Source organism: Hylobates moloch, unplaced genomic scaffold, assembly GCF_009828535.3.
Source record: "Hylobates moloch isolate HMO894 unplaced genomic scaffold, HMol_V3 SCAFFOLD_13, whole genome shotgun sequence".
NCBI lineage: Eukaryota > Metazoa > Chordata > Mammalia > Primates > Hylobatidae > Hylobates > Hylobates moloch.
Window position 1 is genome coordinate 64,953,800 of NW_026652288.1, and position 22,518 is coordinate 64,976,317.

Genomic DNA, 22,518 nt, shown 5'->3' on the forward strand with positions numbered 1-22,518 from the left:
GTGACATCTAACTAATCAGTGGAGGTGGTGTGGGAAAATAAGATAAATTATTAATAGTGTTGGATTAACCAGGTAGTCATCTGAAAAAAACACTGGAGCCTTACTTTTTACCTTACAGCAGGAGAAATTAAAAATGAGTCTAAAACGAGTTTAAAAATTTAAGTGGGAAAAATTGAATCATGAAAACTTTAGTCTTACATTTTATGAGATTTTTCAATCATCTTGAGTAATAAGACCTTTCTAACTGTGACAAAAATTCCTAAAGCTGTAAAAGAAAACATTGATCAAGGATTTTTTTTAAATCTACATGGAAAAGTAATTTGATATAAAGCCAGGGATAAATAAAGTTAGAAAAATATCTGCAGCTGGGCATGGTGGCTCACGCCTGTAATCCCAGCACTTTGGGAGGCTGAGGCAGGTGGATCACAAGGTCCAGAGATAGAGACGATCCTGGCCAACATGGTGAAACCCTGTCTCTACTAAAAATGACAAAAATTAGCCGGGCGTGGTGGTGGGCGCCTGTAGTCCCAGCTACTTGGGAGGCTGAGGCAGGAGAATCACTTAAACCCGGGAGGTGGAGGTTGCAGTGAGCCGAGATCACACCACTGCAGTCCAGCCTGGTGACACAGCGAGACTCTGTCTCAAAAAAAAAAAAAAAAAAAAAAAAGGAAAAAAGAAAAATACCTGCAATTCTTGGTAGAGATAAAAGGTGCATTTAATATATAAAGAGCACCCACAACAATTTTAAGGACATGATGCCATTTTTTACCAGGAAATTGGAAAAGATCCAAAAGTGTGATTAACATTCTTGCTGAGTCTGTTCCAATGATACTTTGCCATAGGGAAAGTGATTTGGTACAACCCTGTATAAAGGAAAATTTGGAAATATATATTAAAATTACAAATGCACATATTCTTTGACCCAAAGATTTAATTTCTAGAACTTTATTTTTACAAATATTTATATGCTTATTTGCAAAATGATATAGGTGTAACATTATTCATTGCAGAGTTGTTTGTAATAGCAAAAGATTAAAAACACCTTTCATGTCCATCAATAGGGCACTGATTAAACAAATTATTTTTTATTCATACAAGACTATACAGCTATTGAAAAGAACAAAGAAGTTTTTTCTGTACCACTATTGAAAAATCTTTAAGGTATATCATTTTGTGAAAAAAGCAAGGTATAAAATACAGTGTGCAGTACATTGCCATTTGTGGAAAAAAAGGGAAAAATCATATCTATATCTATAGATATGGATATAAATCTGTTTTGTGCATATACCTCAAAATCTCTGGAAATATATTCAGAAAACTGGAAAATTTGGCGTGTGTATATGTGTGTATGTGTCGTTGGGGTGGAGAGGAGAGTAAGACTAGGTAGGGAATTGGGGGAGGGCAAATACAATAATTAAGTAACTAATAAATAAGGAAGCTCTGTTTAAAGAGAATGGTCAAATAGCAGGGCTAAACGTGGAAAAAGTAAATAATACAAAATAAATGTAATGAATTAGGAAAGGAATTGCTTACTGGGAATAACAGTAGGGAATAATTAGATTAAATGCAGGGAAAACAAATAAATAGCAAGATGACACATAACAAGAGAGAAAGAGAAGGAAAAATAGTGTTACAAGAAGATCTGGATGCACATGAAAAGAAACAGCCATGCCGCAATCAGTGACTAATATTTTAGTCCACTGTCCTCTTCTACATTTCAAAAATGGAAATCAGTTTCTTGATTCTTATTTCTGAGCTTAAAGCGTAGCATTCTCCCTATTATAGTTTAACTCTTTAGGTTCCTTTAAAAAGCTTTGTCAAATTGTCCTTGTTTGCAGATGACATGATTGTATATTTAGAAAACCCCATCGTCTCAGACCAAAATCTCCTTAAGCTGATAAGCAACTTCAGCAAAGTCCCAGGATACAAAATCAATGTGCAAAAATTACAAGCATTCCTATACACCAATAATAGACAAACAGCTAAATCATGAGCAAACTCCCATTCACAATTGCTACAAAGAGAATAAAATACCTAAGAATACCACTTGCAAGGGATGTGAAGGACCTCTTCAAGGAGAACTACAAACCACTGTTCAAGAAAATAAGAGAGGATGCAAACAAATGGAAAAACATTCCATGATCATGAATAGGAAGAATAAATATCATGAATATGGCCATACTGCCCAAAGTAATTTATAGATTCAATGCTATTCCCATCAAGCTTCCATTGACTTTCTTCACAGAATTAGAAAAAACTACTTTAAATTTCATATGGAACCAAAAAAGAGCCAGTATAGCCAAGACAATCCTAAACAAAAAGAACAAAGCAGTAGGCATCACACTACCTGACTTCAAACTATACTACAAGGCTACAGTAACCAAAACAGCATGGTACTGGTACCAAAACAGATATATAGACCAATGGAACAGAACAGAGGCCTTAGAAATAACACATCTACAACCATCTGATCTTTGACAAATCTGACAAAAACAAGCAATGGGTGAAAGGATTCCCTATTTAATAAATGGTGTTGGGAAAACTGGCTAGCCATATGTGGAAAACTGAAACTAGACCACTTCCTTACACCTTATACAAAAATTAACTCAAGATGGATTAAAGACTGAAACATAGCACCTAAAACCATAAAAACACTAGAAGAAAACCTAGGCAATACCATTCAGGACATAGACATGGGCAAAGACTTCATGACTAAAACACCAAAAGCAATGGCAACAAAAGCCAAAATTGACAAATGGGATCTAATTAAACTAAAGAGCTTCTGCACAGCAAAATAAAATATCAGAGTGAACAGGCAACCTACAGAATAGGAGAAAATTTTTGCAATCTATCCATCTGACGAAGGGCTAATATCCAGAATCTACAAAGAACTCAAACAAATTTACAAGAAAAAAACAAACAACCCCATCAAAAAGTGGGCAAAGGATATGAACAGACACTTCTCAAAAGAAGACATTTATGTGGCCAACAAACATATGAAAAAAAGCTCATCACTGGTCATTAGAGAAATGCAAATCAAAACCACAATGAGCTACCGTCTCATGACAGTTAGAATGGTGATCATTAAAAAGTCAGGAAGCAGCAGATGCTGGAGAGGATGTGAAGAAATAGGAACGCTTTTACACTGTTGGTGGGAGTGTAAATTAGTTCAACCATTGTGGAAGACAGTGTGGCAATTTTTCAAGGATCTAGAACCAGAAATACCATTTGACCCAGCAATTCCATTACTGGGTATATACCCAAAGGGTTATAAATCATTCTACTATAAAGACACATGCACACGTATGTTTATTGCGGCAATATTCACAATGGCAAGACTTGGAACCAACCCAAATGCCCATCAATGATAGACTGGGTTAAGAAAATATGGCACATATACACCATGGAATACAATGCAGCCATAAAAAAGGATGAGTTCATGTCCTTTGCAGGGAAATGGATGAAGCTGGAAGTCATCATTCTCAGCAAACTAACACAGGAACAGAAAACCAAACACTGCATGTTCTCACTCATAAGTGGGAGTTGAACAATGGGAACACATGGACACAGGGAGGGGAACATTAGGAGATAGCTGGGGGAGGGATAGCACTAGGAGAAATACCTAATGTAGATGATGGGTTGATGGGTGCAGCAAACCACCATGGCACGTGTATATCTATGTAACAAACCTGCACATTCTGCACATGTATCCCAGAACTAAAAGTATATATATATATACTTTTATATATATATATATATGTTACATGGTAAATAGTATTGTAAATCAATGCTGAATGATTGGTGGTCCTTTATGATACTATTTACCTTAGAAGTATCTTCTTTGGTATTAAAATGTCAATGCTGATGTGTTGAGAAAGAATTGATATTATCTATTTTTAATATCTAACAATGCTTTTATTATTGTGACTTTTAAAATTTGTCATTGAGTTTTGTTCTTTCTTTCCATCTAAGAAAGCATAAATATGCATTTGAATCATCTGGTGATCCTTTTTATATGTTGATTCTCACTGAGAAGTTCTAGAGTGGGACCTGGGATTTTCAATTTAACAAACTCCCTGGACCATACTTTGTTTTTTTGTTTGTTTGTTTTTGTTGTTGTTGTTGTTGTTTGAGATGAAGTCTCGCTCTGTCACACAGGCAGGAGTACAGTGGCACCATCTCAGCTTACTGCAACCTCCACCTCCTGGGTTCAAACAATTCTCCTGCCTCAGCCTCCCAAGTAGCTAGGAACACAGACGTACACCACCATGCCTGGCTAATTTCTGTATTTTTAGTAGAGACGGGGTTTTGCCATGTTGGCCAGGCCGGTCTTGAATTCCTGACCTCAAGTGATCCGCCTGCTTTGGCCTCCCAAAGTGCTGGAGTTACAGGCTTGAGCCACCGTGCCCAGCGTCCCTGGACCATACTTTGAATCGCAAGGAACTAGAAGTTATATGGAGCTTTTAAAAAAAGTAACTGTAAAGAGAAAGAATTTTTTGACCCAGCTGCCTCCCAATTTAATACAAAGAAAAGCAAAAGAATATTGTCCTTTAAAATTCACCTAAAAATAGTTTCACAAAACAGTGGTTTTAATCTTGCATTATTTGGTTATTATTATTATCTGATATACCTAGTGTCTTTAACTGGATCATCTGAACACATGGCAAATGCAATTGAACAGTTCCTTCATGTCTTTATTTTTGGAAGTGAAAAAAGTAGAGGCAGATGCAACTCATTAAATTGCTAAGATCAATAAAGACTTAACCATAACCAAGATGGAAGCCGGGAGAATTTCCAGACATTAGAGCTCATCACTAGATGCAAAGACTCTTTCAAGGAAGTGAAATTGTGCAACTGATAGCTAGAATAAACTCATGCTTGATATAGGAAATAACAAGCAGTAAACAGGAAAGAAACCTACAATTAGGAAAATAAGCAGTATTTAGGAAAATAGCAGTTATAAAACACAGTTTATTGTCAACTACAATCGAACAAACAGTAGGCTAATTGAAGTACTATGTACCATTGTGTTAGTTGGAATGTTTTATATCAATACAGGACTTGTAAATTAAATTGTAACTTTAACCACTGTCCCATTTAGTAGAATGAAACACATCATGCTTAGTGGTGTCCTTTCTGCTATCACATCCCCTACCTTGTGTTTAAATTGTAGAGAAAGCTCTTAAATATTCATCAAAACCACACAGATAAGGACGGTGCCTTCTCCGATCTTCTGTGTTCTCATTTTTTTTTTTTTTGCACACAAAACAATAAACATTTTCTAAAAGTACATACAAACAAAAAGATGCATATCGAACACATTAGGAAGGTTGCACATGGGAAGATGGGGAATAGAAATGGGGGGTGGGAATTAAAGAAAATAAATGAGAGAGGGACTTTGTATGGATCAATGATAATAACTCAATCCTCTATTTGACAAAGAAGAAGGAGAAGGAAGAGGAAGAAAAAGAAAGTGGGATAAAGGATCAGAAAGGGAGGAAAATAGAAAAAATTAGAGTATGACTCCAGGGTAGACCTGTTTTGTTGTCGCTTGGTTCGTTGGTTGGTTTGACAGTTGTATTTTTCATATGTTTCACCATGTTGGCCAGGCTGGTCTCGAGCTCCTAGCCTCAAGTGATCAAGCCACCTCAGCCTCCCAGAGTACTGGGACTACAGGCGTGAGCCACCACATCCAGCCCCCACATTGCTTCTGGCCTCTGTGGTAGACCTCCCAGACGGGGCGGCCGGGCAGAGGCGCTCCCCACATGCCAGACGGGGCGGCCAGGCAGAGGTGCTCCTCACTTCCCAGATGGGGTGGCCGGGCAGAGATGCTCCTCACTTCCTAGACGGGGTGGCGGCCGGGCAGAGGGGCTCCTCACTTCCCAGACAGGGCGGCCAGGCAGAGGCACTCCTCACATCCCAGACGATGGGTGGCCAGGCAGAGGCGCTCCTCACTTCCCAGACGGGGCGGCCGGGCAGAGGCGCTCCTCACCTCCCAGACGGGGCGGCCGGGCAGAGGCGCTCCTCACCTCCCAGACGTGGCGGCTGGGCAGAGGCGCTCCCCACATCCCAGAAGGGGCGGCCGGGCAGAGGCGCTCCTCACTTCCCAGTCCACATCCAGAAGGGCGGTCAGAGGCTCTCACTTCCAGACGGGGAGGCCGGCAGATCGGGCGGCCAGGCAGAGGCGCTCCTCACATCCCAGACGGGGTGGCCGGGCAGAGGAGCTCCTCATAACCCAGACGATGGGCGGCCAGGCAGAGACGCTCCCCACCTCCCAGACGGGGCGGCGTCCAGGCAGAGGCTGCAATCCCAGCACCCTGGGAGGCCAAGGCAGGCGGCTGGGAGGCGGAGGCTGCAGCGAGCCAAGACCACGCCACTGCACTCCAGCCCGGGCAACACCGAGCACCGAATGAGCGAGCCTCCGTCTGCAATCCCAGCACCTTGGGAGGCCGAGGCGGGCAGAGCACTGGAGGTCAGGAGCTGGAGACCAGCGTGGCCGGCATGGCGAAAGCGTGCCTCCAGCCAAAGGAGAAAAACCAGGGAGGGGTGGCCGCAGGCCAGGGCAGGAGAATCACGGGAGCTGGACGCAGGGAGTCTGCAGCGAGCCGAGTTTACTCCAGCCTGGGCCACAGAGGGAAGAAAGAGAAAAGGAAGGAAGGAAAGGAGGAAGGGAGGGAGGGAGGAAAGAAAGGAAAGAAAGAAAGAAAGAAGAAAGAAAGAAAGAAAGAAAGAAGGAAGGAAGGAAGGAAGGAAGGAAGGAAGGAAGAAAGAAAGAAAGAAAGAAAGAAAGAAAGAAAGAAAGAAAGAAGAAAGAAAGAAAGAAAGAAAGAAAGAAAGAAAGAAAGAAAGAAAGAGCGAGCCTGTGTTCTCATTTTTATTCAGTATTCCCCATTCTGTGGACTTTCCTTCTCTGCCTTAAGAATGTGTTTGGTCATGCAGTCTGCAGAAGAGTGTTGGGGTCAGGGGTGAGAACTGATCAAATATGAGGTGGCAATAGCTGACAGTTAAATTTCTGATATCTTTCTTTTTTCTGGATCCAAAGAAAAGAATTAATGTAGGCATTTCAGATACCATTGTAAGGGTTCCATGTGGAAAAAACTGTGGGGCAGGGGCCAAGAATTCTCAAAACCTGCTTGACGTATGCTAAAGGCTAGCTTTAAATATATTTTATTTAGTTTAGTAGTTTTATTTGAAAGGTGCAAAGGAGGCTGCCTGTAAATGATCAAGCAGTCCTCCTACCTCAGTCTCTCAAAGTGATGGGATTACAGGCATGAGACACTGCACTTAATCCCAGTGTACAGATCTTTTATTACCTCCTTGGTTAAATTCTTTTGTAAGTATTTTATTCTTTTTGATACTATAATAAATTGAATTATTTATTTTTCTTGGATAGTTTGTTGTTAATGTATACAAATCCCGCCAAATGTTTAAATGTTCATGTATTCTGCAACTTTACTGAATTCATTTATGAGTTCTAACACTTTCTTGATGTAGTTTTTAGAGTTTTCTATACGTAAGATCATATCATCTGCAAACAAAGACAATTTTACTTCTTCCCTTCCAATTTGTATGTCTTAGATTTCATTTTGTTGCCTAGTTATTCTGACTAGGACTTCCAGTACTATATATTGAAAATAATTGGTGAGATTGAGTGTTTTAGTCGGTTTACATGCTGCTGATAAAGACATACCTGAGACTGGGAAGAAAAAGAGGTTTAATTGAACTTGCAGTTCCATATGGCTGGGGAGGCCTCAGAATCATGGAGGGAGGCAAAAGACACTTCTTACATGGCAGTGGCAAGAGAAATATGGGGAAGATGCAAAAGCATAAATCCCTGATAAAACCATCAGATTTCATGAGACTTATTTATTATCATGAGAACAGTATGGGGGAAACTGCCCCCATTATTCAAATTGTCTCCCACCGGGTCCCCCCCACAACGTGTGGCAATTATGGGAGTACAATTCAAGATGAGATTTGGGTGGGGACACAGAGCCAAACCATATCAGTGGGCATCCTTGTCTTGTTCCTGTTTTAGAGGAAAAGCTTTCAGTTTTTCACCCTTGAGTTTGATGTTGCTGTGCGCTGGCCATATATGATCTTTATATTGTATTGAGATATATTACTTCTATACCTAATTTGTCGAGAGTAGATTTTTTAATCATAAAAGGATATTGAATTTCGTTAAATGCCTTTTTCTGTATCAATTGGGATGATCATATGATTTTTGTCCTTCATTCTTTTAATGTAGTGTATCACATTTATTGATTTGCATATATTGAATCACCCTTGCATCTCAGGGATAAATCCCACTTGATTGTGGTGTATAGTTCTTTTAATACGCTGTTGAATTTGGTTTGCTAGTATTTTGTTGAGGATTTTTGCATCCATGTTAATCAGGAATATTGTTCTGTAATTTTCTTTTCTTGTAATGTCTTTCTCTGACTTTGATATCAAGGTGATACTGGCCTCATAAAATAAGTTTGGAAGTATTCCCTTCCTTTCTATTTTTTGGAAAAGTTTGAGAAGGATTGATATTTATTTTTCTTTAAATGTCTGGTAGAATTTACCAGTGAAGTCAGGTCCTCGGCTTTTCTTTGATGGGATTTTTTTCTTATTTGTGCAAATGTATAGGGTACATGAGCTACTTTATTACATGTATGTAATGTGCAGTGATGAAGTCAGGGTATTCAGGGTGTCCATCACCAAAGTATGATACATTTTTGTTAAATATAGTCATCCTACTCTGCAATCAAACATTGAATTTATTTCTTCTATCTTACTGTATGTTTGTACTCTTTAACCTACTTCTCTTTAACCTCCTCCTTTCCTACTCCACTCATCCTTCCCAGTCTCTTTGATCTGGTTTTACACTCTACCTCCATGTGTCCAAATATTTCACCTTCTTCATATAAGTGAGAACTTGCGATATTTGTTCTTCTGTGCCTGGCTTATTTCACTTAAGATAATGGCTTCCTGTTTCATCCATTTTGTTACAAATGACATGATTTCATTCTTTTGAATGGCTGACTACTATTCCACTGTGTATACATATTTTCTTTATCCATTCATCCATTGTTGGGCACTTAGGTTGATTCCATATCTTTGGTATTGTGAACAGTGTTGCAATAAACATACAAGTTCAGGTATCCCTTTGTTATAATGATATCTTTTCCTTTGGGTCGATACTCAGCAGTGAAATTGCTGGATCAAACTTTTAGTTTTTTTGAGAAATCTTCATATTGTTTTCTATAGTGGCTATACAAGTTTACATTCTCACCAGGAGTATATAAGAGTTCCCTTTTCTCCAAGTGCTCACTAACAATTGTTATTTTTTGTCTTTTTAACAATTGCCATTCTGACTGGGGTAAGATGGTATCTCATTGTGGTTTTGATTTTCATTTCCCTGATGATTAGTGGTGTTGAGAATTTTTTTCATAAACCTTTTGGCTATTTTTATGTCTTCTTTTGAGAAGTATCTATTTGTGTCTCTTGCTCACTGTTTAATGGAATTATTTGTTTCTTTCTTTTTTTCTTATTGAGTTCCTTGTATATTCTGGATATTAGCTCCCTGTTGGACAGTTTGCAAACATTTTCTCCCATTCAACAGGTTGTCTCTTCATTCTGTTGTTTATTTCTTTTTTTTCATTTTTTATTTTTTTGAGACGGAGTCTCGCTCTGTCGCCCAGGCTGGAGTGCAGTGGCGCAATCTCGGCTCACTGCAAGCTCCACCTCCCGGGTTCACGCCATTCTCCTGCCTCAGCTTCTCCGAGTAGCTGGGACTACAGGCGCCTGCCACCACGCCCGGCTAATTTTTTGTATTTTTGGTAGAGACGGGGTTTCACCGTGGTCTCGATCTCCTAACCTCGTGATCTGCCCGCCTCGGCTTCCCAAAGTGCTGGGATTACAAGCGTGAGCCACCGTGCCCGGCCTCTGTTGTTTATTTCTTTTGCTGTGCAGCGGCTTTCTAGTTTAGTTAAGTCATGAGAGATTTATGATTACTGATTCAATCTCCTTCCTCATTATTGGTCTGTTTAGATTTTCTGTTTCTTCATGATTCGGTCTTGGTAGGTTGTATATTTCTAGGAATTTATGCATTTCTTCTAGGTTATACAATTTGTTGACTTATAATTGTTCATAGTATTCTATTAGGCTGCTTTGCATTTCTGTGGTATCAATTATAATCTCTTCTCTTTCATGTCTGATTTTATCTTTCTGTTTTTCTTAGTCTAGCTAAGGTTTGTCAATTTTGTTATTTTTTCAGAAAAAAATCTCAGAGTTTCATTAATCTTTTCTATTGCTTTTCTAGTGTCTATTTGATTTATTTTTGTTCTGATCTTTGTTATTTCTTTGTTTTTAGTAACATTGGGCTTTGTTCTTTTTCAAGTTCCTTGAGGTATAATGTTAGGTTGTTTATTTGAGATCTTTATGTTTTCTTTATGTAGGTGTTTGTCACTATAAAATTTACTTTTAGACTTTCGTTTGCTGCATTCCATGTGTTTTAGTGTGTTGTGTTTCCATTTTTAGTTATCTTAAGATGTCTCCTTATTTTCCTTTTGATTGATTTTTTTGACCCATTTTTCAGGAGTATGTTGTTTAATTTCCACAAGTTTTCCTCCTCTTACTGATTTCTAGTTTCATGCCATTGTGTCAAGAAAAGATACTTGGTATGATTTCAATCTGTGGCCTAACATGATCAGTTGTGGAGAATGTTCCACGTGCACTTAAGAAGAATGTATATTCTGTTGCTGCTGGATAAAATGTTCTATATATGTGCGTTAGGTCCAGTTGGCCTAAAGTGTAGTCCAAATCTACCATTTCCTTATTGATTTTTGGTCTGGATGATCTATCCATTGTTGAAAGTGGGGTATTGAAGTCTCCTCTTGTTGTTCTATTACTGTTTCTCCCCGGGAACATATATTTACAATTCTTATAGCTTCTTTCCTTTTTCTTTTTTGTTTTTTTGAGACAAAGTCTCTGTCTCCCAGGCTGGAGAGCAGTGGTACAATCTCAGCTCACTGCAACCTCCGCCTCCCTGGTTCAAGCAGTTCTCCTGCCTCAGCCTCCTGAGTAGCTGGGACTACAGATGCACGCCACCTCACCGGGCTAATTTTTGTATTTTTGGTAGAGATGGGGTTTCACCATGTTGGTCAGGCTCATCTCAAACACCTGACCTCAAGTGATCTGCCCACCTCCGCCTCCCAAAGTGCTGGGATTACAGGCATGAGCCACCGCACCCGGCCTCTTATAGCCTCTTAATGAATTGTTTTTTTTAAAAACATTATATAATGCTTATTTGTTTCTTTTTATGGCTTTTCACTTAAAGTTTATTTTGTGTGATATAAGTGTAGCAATCCCTACTCTTTTTTTGGTTTTTATTTGCATGGAATATCTTTTTCCATCTCCACACTTTAAGCCTGTGTATGTCCCTAAAGCTGATGTGAGTTTATTATGGGGAGCATGTAACTGGGTCTCTGTTTTTTTTCTTTTAAATCCATTCAGCTACTCTATGTCTTGATTGGAGAATTAAATCCATTTCCCATTCAAGGTAATTATTGATAGGTAAGGACTTACTATTGCCATTTTGTTAATTGTTTTCGGCTATGGGTCTCATGGACAGTGTTCCACATGGCTGGAAGAGGCATGCACTCACTCACTAAGCTCTCACTTTTCCTGTGGGACAAATCGCTGGCTAAGGGATGTCTCTCTTGGCACTGAGCTCTGCCACCTAGTGGAGGCAGTGATGCAGGAAAAGCAAAACTATTCTTAGCCACTTCAATTTATCTATTCTGAAAATTTTTTTTTTTTTTTTTTTTTTTTGAGACGGAGTCTCGCTCTGTCGCCCAGGCTGAAGTGCAGTGGCTCAATCTCGGCTCACTGCAAGCTCCGCCTCCTGGGTTCACGCCATTCTCCTGCCTCAGCCTCTCCGAGTAGCTGGGACTACAGGCGCCCGCCACCACGCCCGGCTAATTTTTTGTATTTTTAGTAGAGACGGGGTTTCACCGTGGTCTCGATCTCCTGACCTCGTGATCCGCCCGCCTCAGCCTCCCAAAGTGCTGGGATTACAAGCGTGAGCCACCGCGCCCGGCTCTATTCTGAAAATTTTTATTTTTTATTTTATTTTATTTTTGAGGCAGTTTTGCTGTGTCCCCCAGGCTGGAGTGCAGTGGCACTATCTTGGTCCACTGAAACCTCTGCCTCCTGGGTTCAAGCGATTCTCCTGCCTCAGCCTCCTGAATAGCTGGGATTACAGGTGTGCGTCACTACACCCAGCTAATTTTTTTGTGTTTTTTAGTAGAGACAGGGTTTCACCATGTTGGCCAGGCTGGTCTCAAACTCCTGGCCTCAAAAAACTCCAACAGTGTGCTGGAACTTCTCCACTGGACTCCTGGACTTCCATAAAGATACTCTCATCTGGAGGTAGTTTTCAAAATGGATGCTTCTGCAGGGGGATGACAGTAAAGAGCTCCTATTTCACCATCTTGCTGATGTCACTTATTCCATCTCATTTTGAATTTGCCATTTAAAATACCTTTTATTTGCGTCTTCTCATTTCTCCTTTTCTGCTTTATATTGCATATTGTTTTCTTTATTCCTTTATTCCCTTTTTATGTCTACTGGTTTGGAAATCATACTCAATATCTTTGGTCTCCATACTTTTTTTTGCATCTCTTTTTTCTGGGTTTGATTTTCATCTTTCTGAAGATGTTCTTTATAAGTTCTGTTAGTAGAAGTCTGTTAGTGGTAAAAGCTGATTTTCCCTAAAAATGTCTTTATTTTGCCCTCACTCTTAAATGATAGCTTAACTAGGCATATAATTCTAAATTGACAGTTGTAACTATTTCATTTTAGCATTTGAAGATATTATTTAACTGACTTTTAGTTTCTTTTGTAGCTACTAAGAAGTCCGGGCTGGGCACGGTGGCTCACACCTGTAATCCCAGCACTTTGGGAGGCCGAGGCAGGCGGATCACGAGGTCAGGAGATCGAGACCATCCTGGCTAACACGGTGAAACCCCGTCTCTACTAAAAATACAAAAAATTAGCTGGGCATGGTGGCGGGCGCCTGTAGTCCCAGCTACTCGGGAGGCTGAGGCAGGAGAATGGTGTGAAGCCAGGAGGTGGAGCTTGCAGTGAGCCGAGATCATGCCACTGCACTCCAGCCTGGGCGACAGAGTGAGACTCCGTCTCAAAAAAAAAAAAAAAAAAAAAAATCAGTTATCAGCTGTCACTCCTTTGTAAGTATTTTATTTTATTTTTGTTTGTTTAAAACCTTTTATTTTTCTTTGATCCTCTTTAAAATTTTATTACAATGTGCCTAAATATGAATTTATTTTGTGTTTTTTTAGGGTATATTCCTTGGAGTGAATTGCTATGTCATAGAAAATTTTCTTTTTCACCCTCCCTAGACAATTTCAAATTGTTTCCCAATGTGATTATATCAGTTCACACCCCAATGACTTCTTCCATCTTTATATTGCATTATGTCATATGAGTTTTTGCATGCTTATTTTGTAATTCCTTTGTTAGCAAACAGAGGAAAACTGGTTCTCAGTGCCCAAAGGAAAAGTTGAATTTGCATGTTAGTCATCTTAGATATATAGAGAGAAGCAACTCATCCCACATAAAACAATGACTAGATCATTTTTAAGGCATTGAACATTAAGCATACCTCTTTTTGTCTGATCTTTCTCAACTCCTTGAAAATAAATTTGGTTAAACTTTGTTGAAAAACCCTCTGATATGTATCTCCTTAGGTTCTGAACTTTTCACTTTTTGTCTTACTTAACCCATTCATTAATTTGGAACTTGGCAAAGAAATGAGAATCTTTTAGAATCTTTGGCTAAAAGTTCCCTGATGCTATTTGTAGAAATTCTGTTTGGTACTTTTCAAAATTGCTTATTCCATACATATATAAATTCTTTATGGATCTTATTCTTTCTTTTAATAGTAATAATTTTATTTTGTTTTCAAAATGAAAATATCTTTTTTTCTGATTCTAAAATTACCTTTTTTCTGTTTCTAAATATGATAATATATAGAATTGTTTAAGGTTTCTGATTAATCTCTGTGCTTAAGGAGATCACCTGCATTCTTTCTGGTATTTAAGGGAGAACTATTTCTAAGCCATTTCAGACAATTACATAATTGGGTATCTGTCTTTTTTTGTTGTGGTTGCCTTACAATATTTTGGAAGTAGGAGATTCTACAATTACTTTTACATGCTGTTTGTACTTTTTAGGAAGGTTTTAAAAAAAACCTGTTAGATACAACACCCTAAAAGCATATTTTGTTTTTAAAAAAGATAATTAGTGGTATATTAGTATCATGTGCCTTATTAACTCTTCATGTTCTTGAAAATTGTAATTATGATATCTGTCAATCTTACTGTCTAATCTGCTTTAGAAAAATTAATACATTTTTCCAATATATTTTTTTCCAATTTACCTTTTTCAGCACAGGTTGGGAGAGTAAATGTTTTTGCAGAGTGTAGCCTAAATGCAGTACAAATGACACATTACCTTGTTCATAGCTGAGAGAACTATACCTATTGTTATCTGAAGAGCAGATTGAAACCAGAAGTAAAATATTCTGTACTCAAGGTGCCTTTAAGGAATAAGCAAAGCTCTTTAACTGAGTGTGGTGACTCATGCCTGTAATCCAGGCACTTTGGGAGACTGAGGCAAGAGGATCCTTTGAGGCCAGGAGTTTGAGACCTGCCTGGGCAACATAGCCAGACTCTATGGCTACAAAAAATAAAATTAGCCGGGCCTGGTGGCACATGCCTGTAATCCTAGCTACTCCAGAGGCTGAGGTGGGAGGATTACCTGAGCCCAGGAGTTCTGGGGTGCAGTGAGACACGATCTCACCACTACACTCCAGCCTGGGCAACAGAGTGAGACCTTGTCTCTAAAATAAATAAAAATAAAACAACAACAACAAAATCCAAAGCTCCTCTCTGTGGACTTAATTTTTTTTTTTTTTTGGAGACGGAATCTTGCTCCGTTGCCTATGCTGGAGTGCAGCGGTGGGATCTCAGCTCACTGTAACCTCTACCTCCCATGTTCAAGCGATTCTCCTGCCTCAGCTTCCCAGGTAGCTGGGATTACAGGTGTGCACCACAATGCCTGGCTAATTTTGTATTTTTAGTAGAGATGAGGTTTCACCATGTTGACCAGTCTGGTCTTGAACTTCTGACCTCAAGTGATCTGCCTGACTCGGCCTCCCAAAATGCTGGGATTACAGGCATAAGCCACTGCACCCGGCCTAAAAAAATTTATTTTGATGTTATGCAAGAAATCTGATTTAATATACCAATTTGGGATAATTTAATGAAAAAATGCTTATAGAGATATTATAAATGTGTTTATACTAATTAACTAGTCTTCTTAGTAATATTCCCAATGCTGACTTTTATTTATGACTTTCTTAAAGGCAGAATTGTGATTTCAGTATTGAATGTCTTCGCAACCAATGAAAAGTTAAGACTACATAGAATACTCATAGGATACACAGAAGAGGAAAGTACCTTTGATAGCTTTTATTTAATTTTTTAAAATTTGATTTTAAATTTCTTGTATTTTAATTTTATTTGAGTAGGTAATATTTACAAGGTTCAAAATTCAAAAGGCACAAAAGGATACACAATAAGGAAAGAGTCTTTCCCCCATTGCTGTGTCCCACCTACTCAGGGCTCTCCAAGCAATCAAAGTTACAAGTTACATCCAATGGTATTCTACTAATACTCTGTGTGATAGCCTCCTCGCCACCATTTTTAAAAGATGCTGTTGAAGGAGTTGAAGCCTGTAAAGGCCTTATTAAAGGTGCCTTATTATTTGAAGCAGAAGTAGTGCCTGATTCTATGTCTCCTGACATTTTGTTCAGGACTCTGTAATCTTTGCACTAAGTCACTGCTTTTGTAAGGTGGCGAGTTGGCAATGATTAATCAGTGTGGATGGTACAATCCGGTAATTTAAGTTTCGTCTGGTTTAAGATTGAGACAACCAGAAAGGAAGGCTTATCAGAAGGGCGGCAAGGGAGGAGATTTTTGGTTCATCAAAAGGAGGCAAGGGTTTTAAAAGGCTGACCTAGGGCCTGAATCACATGGTTTGACTTTTGCTAAGCCCCGGTGATGGCGCGTGTCAGGCCCAGAGTGCTGATGCCAGCGCGGATCCGAGCCAGGCCTCGGGGGACTGGCGTTCAGACCTCGGGCCGCTCGCATCTTTAACAATTTGAGCCCTACTTTAAGGTGTGGCCACGGTCCCCACTCACCCTGATCTCAGACTGGGCACGGTACGGAAGGCGGGCGGATGAGGCCTCGCCCTCGCCTCTTTAGTAGGTCGGGTGAGTGTAGTGTGCAGGGAGGAGACGAGTCAGCGCCACGGCCAGGCCCGCCCGGGGGCAGCCGGGCAGCCGGATCTTGGGCTATTCTGTCCCAACAGCCGGAGCGGATCAGACCGACCGGCCCTGCCCGCTTGGTCCCGCGCCCTCCAGATCCTACGGTCTCCGTTTCTAGGGGCCTATGGTTAGCGGCAGGCGCCCACAGCCAATCCACTTTGCCAGCCTGCCCCTTCCTCTGCCAAGAGCAGCTTCTTCAGCCGCGCTCCAGTTCCGCAGACGCCTGCCCCACCCTGCTCTTCCCTTCCAGGGAATACGGATCACGCGGCCAAGAACGAGACTCGCAAACTGGGCATTTCTCCGAGCCGGGCTAGAGCAAGTAGCGAGACTCCGCGTGAGAGTGGGAAAGAGCCTTAACAGGCAACCATGTTGCCCAATGGGTTTTCTGTGCCTTTGGGTGCGGACCAATGAGGCGCGTGGGGCGGGACTTCCTCTTCGCCTCGGTGTTGTCGTCCCTGCTCCTACTCCGGGCTGTGGGGGTCGGTGCGGATATTCAGTCATGAAGTCAGAGTAGAGACTTCTCCCGCAGCGACGCGGCTGGCGAGACTGTTTGTGTTGCGGGGGCCGGACTTCAAGGTAAGACCCTGTCCGGCTTCGCGGCAGCCGGGCAGCGGGTTATCGAGCGGCCCGGAGAACATACCCCGCTTGTTGGCCCTCGAGCTCGGAGCCGGCCCTGCTGCTGAGGTCTTTGCTGCTCCTCTAGAGCTGGGCGAGAAGTGAATTAGGCTTTTTGCAAAAGGAATAAAATAGCCTTGCCCTCGGGGAACCGAGTCTCCCCTGCACTCTCATTCCGCGAGTTTCTGTGTGTCCAAAGTTGTTACCGGTTTTGCTTCTCTCATTCCCTTCTTGAGGCTGCAAGAGCGTGCCTGGAAAACATGTTTGGAAGGCTTTTCTTGGTCAAGCACCTGCCGCAACGTCCTCGGGCAAATCGCTTGACTTTAGTTGAGGGGGCTGTTTTGTCTTTGAGTAGAAGGAGGGCAGTCACTTCCTCTCTTTTACCCCCACCCCCTTTTTCTTTCCCTGGAAGCTCAGATTGCAGGTTTGGGACTTAACCCCTGCTAGGGCCAGATACTACGGTCAATCAGCAGCTCTGCCTGTATGCTTGACTTGACTTGACTTGCACTTATTAAAGAACTTTGTCCCAGAGAGAAAGAGAGAGTGGGCAGACATCGAAGCCAAACAGTAGTATCCCGGAAGCACTCATGCAACTTTGGTGGCAGCCACTCAGTTTTCTCTGCCAGTGTCTGGTAAATTCCTCTATTTTGTCCTAATCTGACAATAGTAAATAGTAAATTTCCCAAACTGTCGTTTCATCATCAGTTTCAGCACCGTGGGCAGCTGCTCGGGTCCTCTCTTGTTGCCCCAAACCTGCCCGGCTATTGCTGTTCGTCAGTGATGCAGCAGGAACAGTGAAAACTGATGCATTCCTTTCAACAATGATGTGTTGTTCTCCAAGGAGAACATCTGCAGTTTTTGATACAATATAAATAAGTAAGGTGGCTGTGCCTCCAAAGAGTTGTTTTGGAGAAACAGATCAATTCAAGATTTAAGGTAGGTTTTCAAGGGTTTATTCTATTTAAGCACAATTTTTTAATGGGTGGACATTAGCTCCATCTCGAAGTAACAAAACTGGACAGTGGTAGCAATTAAAAAGAACTTTAAACAGGAGATAAGAAGTGTAGTGCAGTGCTGTAGTGCAGGGCCCATAGGGATTCATTAATAGATTTTAGAATCAATTTAGTACATTGACATAAGCATTAAAAAGAAAGAAAAAAATACCAGAGGACATTGTATGGAATAAAAGTAAATATTATGGCAAGAAGCTTTTGTTTCAGTTTTTAACAATATGTGTGTGTCAAGAGGAAGATGGAAATGTAACGTGTATTATGGATTATGGCAAAAACAAATGTTTCAAAATACTAGATTCCAAATTTGGGAGTCAAGCTGGGTTCAGCTCTGCCATTTACTAATTCTGTGACATTTTCCGTAAATAAGAAATGAGTTGTTATGAGGATTAAATGAAACAAAATTTGTCTATTACATAAATTTTTTTTTTTTGTTTTGTTGGAAACTATTGGAGAGAAACGCAGTTATTTTTCTCTATGTAGGGAATAAGAACTGTTTTATTAGTTTTTTTTTTTTTTTTAACCTCTGCCTTTGTTTGAAGCTAGGCAGCTTGACATCTTGTCTCTATGTGTAATGCAAATCATAGACAAAATCTTGGTTTGAGAGGTATAATACTGAAGGGTTTGGGATAAGTTCTTATCTATGCTTGTATAAAGCTAATTTTCTCAATAATTTTGGAGGGGCATAAATTGTTGCAAGCATTCAGCTTTCTTCCCTTGATATTTTTCTGCATTCCAGAATAATGTAGATTTATCAGAACTTTTACAGGCACTAACTTTAGCTAAGTGAGGGTAGGACTGAGGGTATGACTAAAGGGATAGATTTATGTCTTTGAGTTAAGTTGGCTAGGAAGGCATTTTATGCCTTATAGTTCTTGCCATAAGAGATGTATGAAATGAAATAGTTTGGTCAACCATCATGGTATGTTTTGCTTACTTCATGTAGGTGTGACCTAAAAATGGTTGGCATTTAAATAACAATATTTTTAAATCTGGGAATTAATGATGTTTAGCAGGAGGCAAATGAGTTTCAGTCAAAACAGTGTTTTGCACCATTTGTCATGTTTACCGTATCGCATTGCATATGATAGTTTCACATGACATAAAAAGGGGAAGAAATTTGGTAAGCATTGTTACTTTTCCCAAAAGAGGAAACAAAATTAGAAGCGAATTCCTTTTAATAAAACATACTGGTGAGTCATTGTTCAAAAATGTATGTATTCTGTAGATATTTATTGAGCATATAGAACTTTTATGAATCTTTTACATTACACAAAAGTTGATTTGGGAACAACACAGCATATGATTGGTATTGTCAAAGTTTATATAGCATAGTATATCAATAACAACAAAACAGTAATGTAGCTAATATTGATTGGTTACTATGAGCCAAATACAATTCTAAATGCTTTATAATATCTCAGGTGGTTCTTACAGTCATTGATGTGGTAGATAGTAAATTGTTTCCTTTTTATTTATTTATTTATTTTTGGGATAGGGTCTTGCTCTGTTGCCCAGGCTGGAGCGATTATGGCTCACTGCACCTTCGACCTCCTGTGCTCAAGGGATCCTCCTATCTTAGCCCGAGAAGTAGCTGGGACTACAGTCATACACCCCCGTGCCTGGCTAATTAAAATTTTTTTTTTTTTTTTTTTGTAGAGACAAGGTCTCGTTATGTTGCTCAGTCTGGTATGAGAAATTCCAGGGTTCAAGTCATCCACCTGCTTCAGCCTTCCAAAGTGCTTGGGATTACAGGTGTGATACATCATGCCTGTCTTATCCTCATTTTTTAAGTGGGAAGTGGGGGAATTAAGGCATCACAGATACATACCTTGTGAGTTCACACAAGTAGCTGGTGTAGTAGCTGGAATTTGAACACAGGTATTCTGACTACAGAATGTCTATCTCTTTTGTGTCTTATTAAAAAATATGGAATGCTGTGGGGCTACTGTGGATTCTTACTTGCTGGTGACCTTGGGTAAGCTCCTCCTCAATTTCCTTAACTCCTTCCTTACTTGTTTTTGTGGGATTCAGATAATTTGTGAAGCAATCAGATGGAGTATATGTTTAATAAATTATATGCCTTAGCCTTTTTTTTTTTTTTTTTCATTGAGGATGAGGTCATTTGAAAGATTGTTAGCAGTTGAAGGAGGGTGGAAAAAAAAAAGTTCCACATGAGGACACTGCCCAAGCAAAGGTATAGAGATAGGAAAAGCAGAATACATTTGGTAAGGATATATGTTTAAGGACCAGACTGGTAAAGATAGATGGATACAGATTATGGAGATTCTTAAATGTCAGACTAAAGATTTTATATATGATTTTTAATTAAGAAGAAACTCTCTTTATGGATAATAATTTGTGAACAGGTCCAATGGAAGAGTGGAAGCCTAGAAGTAGGAATACCATGGAGTTTAATTATAGTAGTTGAGGCAAGAAGTGATGATTGTAGTGAAGGTATAGATTTGAAAGATGTTGACATTATAATGACATTGACACTGGGAACTGACCAGAGTATAGGCCTAGGACAAATTTTTGGGAGGATAGTGATGTTATTAACAGAAATAAGTATATTATCATGAAGAACAGGTTTTGGTGGAAGGAGATTTAGGAGGAGAGAGGATGATAGGGAGTTTACTTTTGGAGCTGAGGAGTTGTTCAGACATTTGGAAATGTAGAATGAAAACTGGAAGCTCTGTGTATTCTATGAAAAGGGAAGAGAACAAATGCTTACACTGTCAGGAAATGACCTAAAAGTAACCACTCCTCTGTGGGTCAGAGTTTCACAAGAGTGATGTGACTCCTTAAATTCCTCACAAGTACAGATTTCTCAATGAAGATGCACCCATTATTTTTCCCTTTAGTGTATTTTGATTCGTGTCCTGGGAGATCAGGAGGTAAGCTAGTGGGGAGGAAAAATTTTTAGACCTAGCAAGGCTCCCATTTATTCAAAAAATAGCTAGTAAATTGGAGGCTAGGGATTCTCACCCTAAGAATTTTGATAGTGTGATTTTTGTGTGGTGCCAGGCATTTATAAACATATGTTGAATGTTGAATTGTTGAACATTTGAACATCTCCAGATTTGTTATTTTTATTATCCTGTCTTTGTTACCTTGAATTGGTTAATAGCAAAACCTTTAGAATTAGAGAGCCTGTGTGCTTGTTATGGGGGGCAACAATGAAAGTCAGGGTACAGCTGATGAGATTGTATTTTACTTATAGCCAGGATTGTGGAAGAAGAGACTCAAAGGATAAGAGGCTTACCGTTTTTTCCATTCTGTAAAACCATGTTGATGACAATACCAATTCTGAGAGTTGTTTTGAAATACTGAGTTAATATATGGAAAGTGTCTGGTACATGATAGATAGTAATTGAGATGTTTTTGTTATCAGTATTATTATCTTCACAAGTGGGGGCAAACACAGAGATCCCAGAACCTATTATAAGAAAAAAAGGAAAACATCTGGAGACTCTTTCTACTTGAAAAAGGGCTCAGGACTAAGTCATAGAAGGACTGTAGGTTTCCTTTCTTGGAAGGTTTTCTAGGGTTTGGTACAATTGGGTAGAGTATGATGTTGAATTAAGTAGTAAAATATATCCATCTCAACTATTTTCAGTTTCCTGTCAAGTTCTTAGTAAACCAACAGAAAAATGTTATTGAGCATGAGAAGAAGGTTTACATATCTTGTCATACCATTTTTGGAAACATTACTTGGATCCTACTGCTTAGGGGTTTTTCTGTAGCATTTATTCCTCAAATATTTGTTGAGTACCTTCTATGTCAGGCACTGTTCTAAAGAGAAAAATCCTTGCCCTCATGGAGCTTATCTGCTAATGGGAGAAATAAGGTGCATTTTCATAATAGACGGTAATTTGATTTTTCTCGTACTATGTATTTGTACCTATTTAAGCAGATGGTAATAATGAATACTATACCAGATTGTAACTAATTTTGCAGAGCATTTGAAGGAAGGGACCATGTCTTTCTTATTCACATTTGTCTCTCCCTTTTCCCCTTCCTCCCAGTGGAATGGCTTAGATGTGTTGAATGCTCAACAAATGTAGGTAGTCATCAAATGTTTATTACAGGGAGAAGGTGTTAAGGCAGAGGCTAGATCTTAAAGATTAAAGGAGTCAGTTAAATGTGGCATGTATTAAGGACCCGTGTACCCCGTAGATTGAGGGTGAGAAGAAGAGAATCCGGCTGGGCGTGGTGGCTCACGTCTGTAATCCCAGCACTTTGGGAGGCTGAGGTGGGCAGATCACTTGAGGCCAGAGTTCGAGGCCAGCCTGGGCAACATGGTAAAACCCCATTTGTACTAAAATACAGAAATTAGCCAGGCGTGGTGGCGTGCTCATGTAATCCCAGTTACATGAGAGGCTGAGGCAGGAGAATTGCTTGTACCTGGGAGGCGGAGGTTGCAGTGAGCCAAGATCGCGCCACTGTACTCCAGCCTGGGTGACAGAGCGCGACTCTGTCTCAAAAAAATAA

General features: G+C 39.9%; 2 protein-coding genes across 4 annotated transcripts in view; one reads left to right on the forward strand and one right to left on the reverse strand.

The window, feature by feature from the left end:
* ANKUB1 (ankyrin repeat and ubiquitin domain containing 1) overlaps positions 1–21,435 on the reverse strand; it is a 55,398-nt gene extending 33,963 nt beyond the window's left edge. Inside the window, exon 1 of one of the 2 annotated variants that reach the window (XM_058427082.1) lies at positions 21,290–21,435. In XM_058427082.1, the coding sequence (XP_058283065.1) occupies positions 21,290–21,314 (25 nt within the window). In that variant the 5' untranslated portion in view covers positions 21,315–21,435. The remainder of the gene's footprint in view (positions 1–21,289) is intronic. The other variant, XM_058427084.1, reaches the window with a different exon arrangement.
* RNF13 (ring finger protein 13) overlaps positions 16,837–22,518 on the forward strand; it is a 181,521-nt gene continuing 175,839 nt past the window's right edge. The window contains exon 1 of one of the 2 annotated variants that reach the window (XM_032173827.3): positions 16,837–16,975. The gene's annotated coding sequence lies outside the window, so the exon portion shown is untranslated. The remainder of the gene's footprint in view (positions 16,976–22,518) is intronic. The other variant, XM_032173828.2, reaches the window with a different exon arrangement.